A 15,868-nucleotide genomic window follows, 5' to 3' on the forward strand; every position below is an offset into this window, starting at 1 on the left:
ACACCAAATCTGGTATTTTCAGGAAATCATGTCCACTTCAGTAACCGATTGAAGTTGGAGCCCAGTTTGGTTAGAAAAGGCCCCATCTGGACACCAAACAGGAAAGGAAAGAAGAGATGTTCCCAGCAGTAACCAGGTCACTGCCGGATAGTCTGCATCTGCCTGGGCTCCTGTTTCTGAGGACAGGCTCTATATAATCTTCTCCCCTTAAAAAAATAAAAAAAAAAAAAAAAAAAGAAAAAAAACCCACAAGAGGCTCTCTTTTAGGTTTCCTAGGAAAGCTCAGAAACAAAAAATAGGTCACTTCATTAGCAACTTGGGAGATGAAGTGTAAGGAAAAGAAAAGAAGAATTTTAAAAAGTTTGGTTTCTAGGGTCACTTGGAATTCTACTCTGCCGTCTGTACAACTGAGAGAGGCTCGTAGTGAAGAGAGGAGAGGACGTTTGCTCAAGCTCAAGGGCAAGGAGCTGCGAGGTCAGGTGGGCCCGGTACCTGGTCGCGTGGTCAGTCCTCGGTCGGCGGCGGGGCGGGCGTCAACGGGCTCAACTGGGCACAGGAAGCGAGAGACACAGAAAAGCAAACGAGACAAATCAAGATGGTAAGTTGTGGCTCCTGAACACAGAGCAGGGAAAAGCATGTGCAATAAACAAGTTACAAAAAAGGAGCAGCCAGAAAAGCACCACTGAGTTAATCTCAAGCATCACGGAACGGGAGGGGCACCTCTCCAAAGGCTTATGGTGATTGACGTGCCAACCCCGCGCCTTGGTTTGCTAATAAGAGCACTCACCAGGGTACGCAGCGACATCAAAGAGGAGTGGATGCGGAGGGTGCATTTTCCTGTGAACTAGTTGAGAGATAGTTTCTTGGCTTTTGATTAGAAGTAAAATATATTATACCCTGCCCAGCAGAAAACCTTCAAGATACCTCCCTTTATGACTGTTCAATCTTATCTTATTTTACAGTTAATTAACTACAAAAGGACTTTGTTAAATTTCCGGGCAAAATGCAAATATGAATTTACCGGAAGAGCAAAGTTTCACCACCTAATCTGCCACTTAGCGAATCAAATTTGTCCTTAGTTTGAGGGTAAAAGAGATAAACCACAGTCTTTCTCTTTTTTGTCAAAAAGCTGGTTTCCATTTGATAGCTGACATATAGCTGAAATGTGTGAAATGAGGCTATTTCATTTTATATTTGTCAGCATTCACGATTTTCCCTTTGTATGTGTTCTGGGTCCGGCCCAAGGCAAGCCACGTGGGCAGCTTGGGATCCTTCACCGCTGCTCACCACCCCTGCATTTCCAAAGTGCTTCTGATGCTCAGAAAGGATTTCCTTGCACTTACGTATGTTTTTGAAGAAACCAGGCAGAGAGAAAGAAGCAAGACTTTGAAGATTAATAAATGGTGAAAGAGCAAATGAAGCTGAGGGAGGAGGAAAAGCCCCTTGGGAAAGGCCCGACACATGTAAAAGTAAGGGGACAAAAAGCAAACACAGGTGTTGATGGAGACCAGGTGCGCTGGATGGGGTGGCTTTTGGCAACTTCACTAGAACCACCCAGTGTCCTGATGCACACAGGCCGGGCATTGGAAGGTGAGATTTAGGTCCAAAGAGATTTTGGATGCCACATGTTGACAGGGACGGGGCGGGGGGGGGGGGGAAGTGGCAATAAGCCAAGTATTCAAAAATATAAGAAAATATTTCTGGGAAGACACTTGGGTGACATAAAAGAGAAAAGTGCTTCGGTCCTTTCTCGCATAGACTGGTGGCGTGGTGGGCTAGAAAGGACAGCAGAGGCATCTAAACCCAGGCCCAACGTTTACAGCGTCCATGATCTTGGGCAAGTGGCCAGTTCTGAGGCTGTTTCTCCATATGGAAAACAGAAATAATAACATCTTTATCTTCTAATTGTAGTGAGAACAAATAACTTTTAAAGCCTGTTTCAGAAACTCCCAAATACTATAAAACTGCACTTAGTAAGTCTCCCACTATTAGATCTTCTATAATGACTACTGCTGTGAGGATGACTACCCTCTAGGACACTTCTTTAGTGCATTGGAAGAAGGCACACTTCCGGCTGCAACTCACAAATACATTTCAACAATGAAGTTCAGTTTCTCTATATTTCATCTTTTTTCCCATCTGCAACAACCTGTAGTAAATAACGTTATTACTCTTCATAAAACGGAGTGAGTCGAAGGATTATTGTGCTTTTTCAGAAGTTCCCAGTGACGAGGGCCCCAAAGGTGCTTCAGTCGAAGGTAAGAACACATGAACACACCATACCACATGCATGAGGGCCAACAAGCACCTTGAAGTGGTGCTGATCACATATATCAACAGTGAAATCATTAGAAAATGTATCTTTGACTCAGGGGGCAGCAGTTGTACCTGTGGTTTAAATGCAGGCTGAAGAGCTGGTAGTCCCAGGGTCCGCTGCTAATGCTACCATTATTTTCTCTGTGATCTGGGGCAAAGGACATTGTTTCTGAACCTCAGTTTTATCACATGTAAACAGGGTTTTTCCAGGGTTCACTGGTACATACTTATGTGAGAGAAACTTACCAATAATAAAGTACTATACCACAATTACTGAGGGAATATTGAAAAGCATCAAATGTGCATAGAAGAAAGTCTAAGAGTCATTACTACAAAATGGTATCGTTAGTTATCTCTGAGTGACAAGATTATTCCTATAAATTTCTCTGCCTTTTTTTTTACTGGGTACATATTACTTGAGAACAGTAATAAGACCTTTTCTATTTTTTAGGAAGATTAAACAGTAATGGTTTCAGTGACTTAAACAGTCATCTGCTGTAACAGTTCGAAGCTGATTTAGCATGCGTTAATGCTCAAAAAATAAGTAGCTCTTGAGTTTGGGGAGCATATATCAAAAAAGGTTTTTTTCTTTTAATGGCAATTATGACATTATTGCAACAAAAGAACACACATCGACAAGACAGAGTAGTGCATTATTTCCCAATCCATTGCAAATACTTTCTGATTTTTCAAATGGACCTTTACTTACTGAACCAGAAAGTGACTTCATCAATATAGAGCATTCAAAACATTTTACAGTGGCTTTTTAGTAAATTAAAAATAAGAAATAGATTATCTTAAAGAGTTAAGATAAAATTTAAGCACAAATTGTTATTCCCTTGCTCTCAGCAGCTTTGAATCAAATCCTTCCTTGTAAGAGGAGGAATAGAATGATTGGGACTCTGGGATTTTTGACTTTGCTAGTTCTGACGTTCCTTGTAATAGGCCCAAGCTAGTACTGCCTTGTACAATGTTTTCACCAGGCCTTAGGTAATAAGAAACCAGCAGGAAACCAGTTTTATATATAGATAAGAGAGGCCTAAAAAGGACTGGTTGTAGGTTTAATGAAAGACATTATTTAACCTTGATTTCACCATTTAAATCGGCTTCCTCATTGCCTCTTTATGGCTAATTAAAAATATACCAGAGGGCAGCTTTACTCTGCAAAATATACATACTGTCTCACTTTGTGATCCGTGAGAACAGTTCTATAACAACAGTTTCATTTGAGTTTTCCCATTCCTTTAGATTTTATGGATCTGGAAACCAAAGACCAAACATTCCTTAAGGCAAATCGTAGCTATTCCACAGCCTATAATATTGGCAAACTGTGATATGCTTATTTTTTTTCAATGTAAATTAAAAGAATGCCTGGGCATCAGACCTTCCCCTGGACTTGACTGATTATTATTGAGAAGATCAACAAATTTTCTGGTAAGCATTTGAAGCTATGATGATAAGGACTGCATGAACAATGAAAGGAAATCCTTTGAGAATTTTAGATATTTTTTAATAGCTCTATGTATGTGCAAATGTCTGTAAAAAGAAGGACTAAGAAGGAACAAGTTTATGGAGAGGAGAGACCACGGATGACCGTAGGACTGTATCTCATTATACGGCTTGTTATATTCATTATTTTAAGGATACATTGTTTAGGCCATATGGTGATTCATCTTGAGACAGGCTGATAAAATCTCTCTAAGATGATCCTGGTTCCATTAAAAAAAAAAAAAAAAAAAAAAAAAAGCTACCACTGACCATTTACCGTGTTCCAGGCACTTCGCTAAGAGCTTTTTTATGCCTTCTTATTTAATGCTCATACCATACCTCTGAGTTAGGAATTATTATCACCCTTACTTTATAGACCATCAGCTAGCCAGAGAGGCTAAGTAACTTGCTCATAAGCACAAAGCAGAGCTGGAATTTAAACTCAGATCTGTATCATTTAGGAGTGTGGGGCAGTACTACAAGATGGTGGGGAACGTGGAAGTGGTTTTGGTTGTCACTGGGAAGACTGGGGTGGGAGGGAGGATGTTAGACGCCGTGCACAGAGCAGCCCCAACAAATAAAAACTGCCCTGCACCCTACATGGTTTTCTAATTTCTCACTGGATACACAGGTGTTTATGACAATGTGAACCCAGAACCTAATCAAATTTTATATATAAATGCAAAGCATTTCTGTAGTTTTTAATTTGGAAAATGACATCACTAATGCTTATGCTGCTTGTAAAACCTAAATCGAAACAGCCCCCTGTATCAGCCCGCCTGACTCAGGCCCAGGCGCCTGACTATGACACCGTTTTCAGTAGTCATTGGGCCTGAGCACTTACATGCTGGAACATATTTTATCAATTATGTCCATTATATTGATTTCCCCCCAAATGTTGCCCATTTTATTTACAAACTGGTCATTGAGGAGGCTTTTTAAAATAGTTACAAAAAGAATATTGGGTCTGATAATGAAGAGAAACATTACTCAAGACTCTGAGATCTTAAGCACCATTGCCTTCCAATATTCTTATATAAGATTTTGCTTATTTAAACAAAAGCTTTTTTTTTTTAACAAGAATGTCAGCTCTTTTGATGAAGGCTAGGCAATGTAATTAGTGCATCTTCACCAAGGATCTACTGATATAAACTCAAGGCCTTTGGCCAACTGGCCATACCCAAAGGCTTCAGAAAGTGTGTGTGTGTGTGTGTGTGTGTGTGTGTGTGTGTGTGTATGTGTGTGTATGCACAGACTGTTTCTCATGGTTAATGTTACAATGTGTGCTGCTAGGAAAAGAGCAAATCTAGTATGCATTCAATTTGCAAAATAAGATTAGACATTTTCCCCGAAAAATTCTCATTAGAGGCTAAAGGAAGATGTTAAATGGCCAAAATAAATCTAACCATAAAAAAGTGACACAATCAGAACTCTAGTAATAATACAATTTAATAAGGATGTTACTTAGGTCTTTGATAACTAAATGTCCTTAACATTTTTTCCTCTATGTGAATAATAATTATTTTCATAAATGGTAAATTTTTAATTATTATGGCATCATCAATAACATTGCTGTTTGTATCTGCTGATATTACTAAAATTAAGGAAACAATTTGGGGTGATCACTCCCATTGTGAAAATAGTCTATATAATGATTTTCTGCAATGGTTCTCTTAAACAGAAACTTGTCCAGTGCAAATAAGGTCTAATATTGAACTTAGTCTGAGAAGTGCACTGACTGCACTTTATGAGGTGTATGACAAATATAAACAACCATTAAAATTTGCTACTTTAAGAAAGAAAATTGCAGGTAAAATCCTGCTGTATTCTTGAAAAACATGTTATTAGTATCTAGACATCAAGGTGTTTATGCATTTGTAATTTTATCCTTCTGAACCTGTAAAAATGATAAAGCATACTAAAAGATGCTCTCTGCTAAACAGGTATTTGTGCTAAGAAATCCCTGGGAAAAAATACATCATTTATTGCACAAATTTATTTATATAGAAAAATCTTACTTCTCTGAACTGTCATAGGAAAAAACATGTACAGCAATGTGCTCCTTAGTTTTGACAGATGTCTTAAATTTAACTTTCTAAACAAAAAACTTTAAATCTCAAGCAAAATTACATTTATTTATACATTGTACTCTATCTTTGCCTTTAACATTTAATGCAACCTGAAATTTCATGTACAAATGAGTAGCCAATGAAGACTATTTTGGTACCTGTCAAATGTCCACTTATACAGGCCCTGCCGAATCTTCTCTCTCTGCTGGTGAGCTGTAATTTCCTGGATTTCATTACTTATATCTGTTTTCTCTGAAGCTGGCATTCTAGGCCTCTATCTCATAAACATCAGTTGAAGTTTGTGCTTTCATTCCAGAAGCAACAATATACCTCTCAGTGAGAAAGCATTAAAAAAAAAAAAAATCCTACCAAAAATCACTACTAAAGAAATTAGTCTCCTGGTGCCTCCATTTTCTCATTTGAAAAATAAGTCATAAAAATAATACATGGCATACAGTACATGCTCTTTATGTATCTGCTTTTATTATTATATCGTTTTATATTAAGGAAAGAATGGGAAAATAAAAATTAGAAAAATGTTATTGCCACACATTTTCCATGTGCAGAATTGCCTCTTGAATAACATACTGTGGGTCACCCCCTCTGTATGGGACTGGTAACTCCAAAGGGTGACACTCCCCCGAATGCCACTTTGGATCTTTGGGAGAGGAGAGGCCTTTTACTTGAAAGTGTTCTGGATAATCATTACCATTGTGATTTTACCACCTATACAATGGGGCTGTTATCTTTTCCAAAAAATTCCAGTTTACTTGCTTTGTAGCATGAAAAAAGGTAAAGAATAATTCACACAGATATAATAGTATTTTAATGGCTATATAGTAACTGCTCATACTTCCTTCTTGAAGTAAAACTGAAATGAAATATTTTATTACTACAATCAGAGAAAAAAAAAAATCACCATGCGAGAACAAAAAAAAGATCTCTCTTTCTCTCTCTCTGACACACGTGTATGTGTAGCTACCAGAACAATCTTGCTCCCTCAGGGGACTCTTACCTTCGTTTTCTGTGTTGGCTGGCACAGAGTCGGCCCCAAAAGAATGCCACGGCTGGAGCTCGTCCAGGCTGAACTCGCCGTTGACGGGAAGAAGCTCCACGGTGGTTTTCGTTTCGGTCAAAGATGGCATGAGGGCATCATTCCCATAGCTGATTCTTGGTTCACTGATCATGTTGGCCAAGACATCGTCTGAGTAGTTTTGCTCTTTCTGAAGCAGCTCATCTAAACAAAACCAAACCATCTCCTTAGTAACAACAATCGCAGCAGCAGCAGCAGCTACCATTTACTGACAATCGGGTAACTTCAACTGCTTTTACATTGTTGACCTACCCAAAGTTCTGGTAGTCTAGTGAAAATCCTCAAATCACGCATTTGATTACCGAAATGCATTTTTTTTTTTTTTTTTGAGACAGAGTCTCTAGAGTGCCATGGCGTCAGCCTAGCTCACAGCAACCTCAAACTCCTGGGCTCAAGCGATCCTCCTGCCTCAGCCTCCCGAGTAGCTGGGACTACAAGCATGTGCCACTATGCCCGGCTAATTTTTTCTATATATATTTATAGTTGTCCATATAATTTCTTTCTATTTTTAGTAGAGACGGGGTCTCACTCTTGCTCAGGCTGGTCTTGAACTCCTGACCTCGAGCGATCCACCCGCCTCGGCCTCCCAGAGTGCTAGGATTACAGGCGTGAGCCACCGCGCCCGGCCCCGAAATGCCTTTTTACTGGAAAAAAAGAGCTTATTAGAACATAACCTTGTATCAAATGCAATTACTGTTCTAAAAAATGACCCAAGGTATCAAGATTTGTGAATCTCCTATGATGTTACCTAAGATTTACTAGGTTTTTCTCTGTGTTATATATTGTTTTAAATTAGAGATCCATAGAGAGCATTTGTGCTATTCATGACAGTATCAGATTAGCCAGAATATCTCATTTTCCAATCATACCCACGTCAAGAGTTTATTATACTGTATAACATTTCAGACACATCACTGGTTAGTATTATTGCTGGAGAAAATGAAGAAAATAAAATCAAGATTTAAATTTGATTTATAACATTTTACTATATCCATCAAATTTTCTCTTAAATTGGCAAAAAAATTAGCTGAAAAATTTATATTCTGTTCAAATATACCTATTAAAACAATCTGACGGAATAGCACTAATACATGCGATCAATAACTTTCATGAAGTCAGTTTTATTGTGGGAGATTTTAAATGATGGAATCCCAAGCAAATCAGTCCTTTTGAAGTCTAATTTGAGTTATAATATATCCCTATTAGCTGTGGTACCATTCTAAAATTCAATATTTGATGCTTGCAATGACCTTTCCCTTACAGATAAAAGGCACCCATTAGATTTCTTGTAACTTTTTCATGTCTTACAGAGTCCTAGGTGGAGGCTAATAATGTAGCCAATGTCTGATTTAATAAATTAAATGGACATTTCTTTTATATAACTCTTGTGCTTATGACTGTTAAGCACTTACTATACTAAGGAGAGGATATTCTGGAATAATGATTAGTGCTTACACATTTATCTTGACAGGGAAGAACCTTCCCCAATGAGAGAGCTCTCGGCCTCTCCTGGGGCCATGCTGTTCTTGATGTTTTGTGGGGTTTACTATCACTTACCCTCCGTCTACATCTGGGAATGTTTCCTCTGTTTTGCATACACAGTACTGAGCTTCTTCCCCACAACATCTCTGAATAATCTTCTTGCTCCTTTTTCCCTCTTATTTTCTTCTTATATTTCTTTCTACAATTCTCCCCTTTGGGAATCCTACCCACTCTTGAAACTCTAAAGATCTCCTACCTTTGGATGAATTTGAAATGTATTTCCCCAGCTCTGACTTCTCCTTCCCACTCAAATTTGTATCTTTCCAACAGTTTGGCGGAGATATGAACTTAGAGCTCCCTCCTGATCCTGTGAACTTAGCAGGCACAAACTGTATTCAAGGCCCCTTGGTGGTCCTTCCTGCTTTCCTGTTTTCTAATCTTGGCAGAACCATTCTCCCAGCCACAGGCTTGACGCCTTCAGAACCATCCATGGCTCTGTATTTCTTACACTACTGACAAATCCATTTAAGTTGCATCTGTGAATTTTCTCATCCATTTCTCACTCACTTTTGCATTCCCCCTTGGAACGTGATTACTCTCTGCCTGGATTCTTTGGATAGTCTCTTCATTGCTTGCTATGGTCTGAACAGGGTCCCCCAAGTTTCATGTGTTGAAACTTCATCTTCATTGTGGTGGGGCCTTTTGAGGAGTAAGTCATGATGGTTCCACACTCATGAATGGATTAGTGCCTTAGAAAAGGGCTAGAGTGAACTAGCTCAGGCCCTTTTTGCTCTTCTGCCATGCGAAGACACAAGGTTTGCTCTCTCTGGGGTATGCAGCAACAAGATGCCATTTTGGAAGCAGAGAGACCAGCCCTTCAACACACACTGAACCTGCTGGTGCCTTGATCCTGGACTTCCCAGCCTCCAGAACTGTGAGATTGCTATTGTTTATACATTACCCACTCTTGGGTATTGTGATAGCAGCACAAACTGACTACAACATTGGTCTCCTTACTGATTTTTATTCTTCTCTGTTTCCTAGATCTTTTCCTGATACTAAGGAATGGCTACATCTGGCCCCCCACAATTCAGTGGGTCCTCATCTTCCACTGAATTAATCTCAATTCCTTTGCCAGATGCTGAAGGCCATGAAGCTCACAGCTCCTTGCTGTCTACACCACACCTCTCTCGGGCTAAACAGCTTGGGTTATCCCCACAAGAGATCATGTATTCCTACTATGACACCTTTGTTCTCTGTTCCTGCTACCTGGGAAGCCTATCTCTGCTTATCTAAATTATATGAATTCTTTAAAAAGCCCAGATCAAATGCCCCCTCTCCCCTATAACTCTCCTCTCAAGGCAGGCATTGTTATCCTGATGGGATCGGAAACTGAGGCTGGGAGAGATGAAGTAATCTTTTCAAGATCCTGTCTATGGCCATATCACCCTGAACATGCCCGATCTTGTCTGATCTTGGAAACTAAGCAGGGTCGGGCCTGGTTAGTACTTGGATGGGAGATCCAATGGCCAGTAAGCACCAGTGCAGAAATCCAAGTATTGGGTTGCATAACACTAACCTCCCTGCATTTGTCCCCATCTATTTTAGCCTCTCATAGTGTCAGAAAAGGGGCTCATTCCCAGGCTCATTAGTGGACTGCTCATTTACAGAGTAAATGTAGAAATCAGGCATTATAAGCATAACACTGGTCCAGTGTCTTCAGTAATATCTTCCACTCTTATGGGATTTTAAAGTGACTTAATCACCACTAGCACTATGGCACAGTTATTGCTTTTGCCCCCAAATAGGCATTTCCCAGGTATGGACAGCTGGAGTGGGTCCTGTATGCATCTTAGCCCTTAGCAGTAAAAAAGTAGAGTAGGAAATTGTCACAGTGGACAATGTTACATTTGTACTTCATAGAATATCCAGGGCGTTTCTGGTTGAGGTAGATTGGGGCACCCCTTTTCTTCTTTTATCTCTTACACTGTCGGCAGTACATTTCCTCCAATGGCCACCAGAATGTTAAGCCCCACAGTGGCTTATTTATTACATTCATTTTCAGAAAATACAAGTGAAGGAATGAAAGATTCAAGAAAAATTATGTTTTTGGCAGCGTGATAAGGACTTAGCTTTTTTGTTGTTCAAAATAGGAGAAATCCATGTTACTACTTAATTTCACATATGACATTTAGAAATAACCTCCCCTAGCTGTGTTATTTGGAACAATGAAGTCAGTGTGGTTTTACGGGGAAAAAAAAGGTGGACGTCATGAATTACCATCGCCAAAAAGAGGATTCAATTTCATGATCATAAAACGTCTAAGGCAGCCAGCTAGCTCGAGACATTATTAAGGGCTCAGGGTGTTGCCAACGGCTTCACACACTGACACGGGGCAACTGTGCCTATGACAAAATATCCGGAGTCAAATATGATTATTTCACTGTTCATTCCGAGTGGGACTTTCCCTTTGACCTCTGTGGTGAGACTACTCATATGGAAACCACACCTCTACTACATTCGTGGCCCTGATGGAGAATCCTTTTACCTGAATTAATTTAATATTTTATTACAATGCTTTGATGGCCTACATTGGGGATTTTCAAAGCTTTTAAGCATCTACATTTGCCAACTGCTGTATTAAACTAAGAGACTATGCTTATTTTCCCCCTAAGATTTTTTTCCCCCTCAAAACTATTTGCTATTGCCCCAAACTGTAGCAGTTACCTTTGGACTCAAACATCTTCTTTTATAATACCCAGGCACTTGAGCCTTGCAGTTAAAAGTGGAAATATTTAACTGAGTTCAACGATGATAATATTTAACCTATGGCTTAAGTGATAAGAGGTATTTAATTTCAAACAGTAAACACATAATGAACCCCGCCACCTGGCTTTTTAAAAAATGCGTGGAGGATGTATATTAAGGCTACTAAGAGTAAACAGTTAAAAATAAAACAAAAACAAACAAACAAAAAACACCTCTACCACTTAGCTATCATTGAAAATATTTTAAAGAAAGCAACATCGAGAGGCAATAGCAATTTTATCTTTGAATGGCTAAAATATTTAGTTTTTGTAAAAGCAATAGACCATGATTGTTCATTTTGAGAGAAATGGCCTCAAAATGACCATTGAATGGAAAACAGAGGAATTCATCTAATATTCTTCTTTTAATTATTAATCTACTAGCCAAACTCCTCCTAAAAATTTAATGGCCACACCTTAGGTTTCAAGAAAATAAAGTTTATAGATGTCAAACCAATCAATTCTCCTTTACAAGCTGCAGTTACAATTACCGAATGCCCTCGTCTACACATGCACACACGTGGGGTGGAGAGGCACATTTTCTTCACATAAAGGAGGTACCGTCTCAGCCTGTGGCTGTCCAAGGTCTGATTTGGACGCCGGTGAGAACATGATGTCCCTCGGTTTGCTGTTTTTTCTTTTGTCCAGGACAGAACCACCATTGCAATTATTATTTTTCCTATTTTCTGATACTTCTGGTTCCTGGTAGAAAAATATTTATCTGCAGCCTCTCCCCAAAAAGGAAATTTCTTTTCAATCTCATCTAACACATAACCAACTTTTATCTTTTAAATAAATATTTACGTATGCGTCTATCTGCCTGAGGGCCTGAGGATCACAGCCCTGCAGCTACACAATGACCCCCTTTCTCCTCGCCCTGACAGCTGCACTGGAAGTATCTCTAAATGGGATGTACTGATTTTTCCCTACCAGGAAGCTCCACTATAACTCAGCTGTCATCCAATGTAAGCATTCTGCCCACACCAGGACCATGATATCAGATTTAATTTTCTAATCACAGTTCTGTGTACAGTTCTTGGCTCAGCACATAACTGTGATGCTGTTTATTACACTTAATCTCTCCATGGCCTCTCAAACTCCTTAAGGCTTGTGTTTTTCACCCATAAAAACCACGAGAGGTTGGCTGGATGGTCTTTGCAGTTTCTTTACTTCCAATCCTTTTACTTGTACTCTCGCTACATGGGTGTCCTCTAGGAACTCGTTAGAAATGCAGAATCTCAGGTCCCACCCAGAGCTAGGGAAGAAGCATCTGCACATTAACATGATGCTCAGGTGACCCTCATGCATGTTACAGTCTGAGAGGACCCACTCTCCACCATGCCGACCACAGCCAGGAGCTGCACAAAGGCAGCATTACACAACATCCTCAGTTATCCCTTCACTAAAAAACAGCCTCAAAACAAAGCACAAAAACAGAACAAGGTATGAGAGATGAGTATGCCCAAGAAACCAAATTGCCAGAGGAAACTTTACTCCAAAACACCTGAAAGTCACGTTCTCAGAACCCAACACACTCTGTGGCCTTGAAGTGATCACTCATGTTCACATTTCTGAACCAGTCACAGGAAAGGAAAGATTGGTCATGGTTTTCCTTTGTCACTGGCCCATTTTTTAGGCAGGAAGTCACACACCAGCAAGAACAGGGAAGTGTTCAGGAAACAGGTCAGTGTTATGCAGACTTTGAAGAAAAGAATGTACTTCAAAGCATAGAGAGCGCCAAGGGGCACACTTCGTTGCTGGGCTTCCTAGAAAAGAACAGCTCTTTTCTACTGAAGATGCTTTTAGCAAGACCAACCCTAGCTGGTGTGTCAGTCTACTTGTAAGCATGGACTTCCCTGTAGTTCAGTGGAGCAGCTGTTTGCAATGCTGACATGGGGGAGAACCTATGTGGTCTTCAAGTGATTAGGCACATGACTGGGATGTTCTGATTAGTTACATACTACAGACACCTGTGATTCCAGAGCCGTACCGTGATGGGACTGAGCCAGGCTATGATACCTTAACAGCATGAGATCAACTGCACTCACGACACCTTCCATCTCGGTGGCCTTTTCATATCCAGCAGCTCATTTGATACCCACAGCAATCTTTACAGTGGGATCACCATCACCCCCCATTGATGGCTGAACAAACCGACACCCATCCTGATAAGTATATTTAAACCTAGCAAGTGGCAGAACTGGGATCCAAACCTAAGTACCCCGATTCCTAGTGCAACCTTCTTACTATTCCACAACAAATTCCATTTTATAGAGGACATGGCTATTTACCTTTGGGAACTAATATTAAAGAAGCGTAAATCCATCTATCATCGCAAGCACCCTGTTTTTCATACATTTGATATTTTTGACAGATTGGGAAAGGAAGGAATTCAATGCTATCGTTTTTTTTTCTTATGAAGAAACCAAAGTAAAAGAGGTCCAAGATCACAGAGCTTCTGGATGGTGGAGCAGAGGGGAAACGCTCCCTTCTCAACCCAAGTGAGGACTTCCATTTTGTCAGCCCGTCATCCTCAAGAGCACGTTCCCCTCTGCACACCCCCCATCCCAACTTCCTTAGATTTCTCTTTCTCAGGATGAACTGGATAGTTACATGAGCAGTCAGAAAACTTCACCGACTCTGAGTCAAATTTAAAATAATTTCGACTCCTTTTGGTTTTGAGCTGTTCCAATTGTTGAACAGTGGATTGATTCTGTAGACTCAGTCAACCCAAATATCTTTTTGCCTCCACGATATAGTGCAGTAACTAGGACACTCAGTGGCTGAGAGTGATACAGACCTGTATGACATGGCCACATTTTCCAGCTTGGGGAAGAATTTATAGCCATATTATCACAAAGTAAATGCTGTCCCACAAATCTAGTTTTTATCTTGACCTCCAGAAAATGAGGTCAGTCCTCTAATTTTTAGCTACATTATCAATCTTGAAAATCTCCTAAGAGTGAAAATTCAGACTCCATACTCCATGTCTAAATCTGGGTTTATTTTTGTTTAGTAGCTTCCTGGCCACAGACTTTTAAATGAGGCATGCTTTGGCCACTTATGGTAACAAACTGTCCCTGGAGGAGACACAAACAAGGCTACACATCACTTGTGAAAATATTCCTTATTGCAAGTGACATTTTCCTGAAATATTACTTGTCTGGCTTAGACTGAGGGTATAGAAGTCCCTTTTCATTTAAGACACATTTCCTTTTCCTTTCAATAGATCAAACAACTTAGACCTACCAGTGGCATCAGTCAGAAATCAAGATAAAAGCCAGCCAGACTCCTAGGCATCTAAAAGCAGATTAAAGGGCTCCTTTTTCACATTTACTTGTGGAACTTGTGCCAATGTCCTGATCTTATTTTCAACAACATTAGGGGGTCTTGGTCTTGCCTGGGTTGTTAGAAACCTAACATATTGACTAAAAAACAAGTTTAGACACTGTAGAAATAATCTCTAAAAGTATGCTATGTTGAGGCAATAATTCATATATGTAAAAATACATGTCCTTGTTTCGAGTAAACACACAATGAAGAATTTAGGTATAATGGGCCATTATGTCTGCAACTTACTTTCAAAAAAATGAAATTTTATGTAATATATTCTTAAGACTTTTCTCCAAGTCTTAAATTATATTGAAACAAAAAGTGTAGTACTGTAGGCATTGTCAGCTTTAATCTACACATACCCAGATGTCTTCCTCTGATCCATTTAGAGTGAAATTACATCATATGACTAATACAAAGCAGATATAAACTACACATTCCCTGCAAACAAAAATAAAAATGAATGTGATTTTGATGCCTCACATCTTCTAAACATAAGTCAATTTTTGCATATGGTCTTCAACTCAAGAAACAGCTGTCTGTTCACATTGCTAGAGGAAAAACTGGCTGTCTTAGGCTAACTGAGAGATGTGTGTTTTTACGACTGAGCTAAAGGATTTTCAAGGTAATCATGTGGAATTCTCTTTTGAAACCTGTCTTTAAGGGCCTAACCTCTGCAGCATAAGCTATGACTTCACTGTGATTCTTCCTTTATGGAAAAAAATGTAATCAGTTGGTGTTAATTTTAAGAGTAATATAAATTCAGTGCCAAAAATGTAGACAAAAGGAATAATTCATTTGCGATACCACCACCAGCAATAACCAAGAGTAACGTTTTATTTTTAAGTTTTATTCTTTACAGTACCGATTACTTCATTGCTTCCACATCACTTTATTATGTCAGTTTTATGACTATGGCCAATGAGAATAAATTTTTCGAGGTTACTGAGGCACATGGACAGTGATTGAAATTAGGATTATTAGGTTTGAGGACACAGAAGAATCATGAGGAAGAATTCTTCCCTAGTTTCATTCTCCAGTACTTATTTTTCAATTTTCTGGGAGGTTGTTCTATATAAATTGGTACAGTCTTTTTCTGTTTGTTTGTTTTTACTTTGAAGTAAGTTCTTAGATACGGAGTAAATTGGGAAAACGAAACATGAGGTTTGCTATATCAGGACATTTCATTTTTTAAAACTGCTAATGCTTTCAGTGAGGACAAGAAAGTAGAGTGAGGACAAAAATGTCCTCAAATGACAGTTTTTATGCTCTTGCATACA

At 39.3% G+C, this 15,868-nt stretch overlaps 1 protein-coding gene across 1 annotated transcript in view; it reads right to left on the reverse strand.

Annotated features, from left to right (window-relative positions):
- Positions 1 to 15,868, reverse strand: part of LOC123630660 (amyloid beta precursor protein) — a 245,622-nt gene that overhangs the window by 19,760 nt on the left and 209,994 nt on the right. The window contains 2 exon segments of the mRNA XM_045540498.1: positions 493 to 546; positions 6,889 to 7,110. Of these exon segments, the coding sequence (XP_045396454.1) occupies positions 493 to 546; positions 6,889 to 7,110 (276 nt within the window).

This window comes from Lemur catta, chromosome 1, assembly GCF_020740605.2.
Source record: "Lemur catta isolate mLemCat1 chromosome 1, mLemCat1.pri, whole genome shotgun sequence".
Taxonomy (NCBI): Eukaryota; Metazoa; Chordata; class Mammalia; order Primates; family Lemuridae; genus Lemur; species Lemur catta.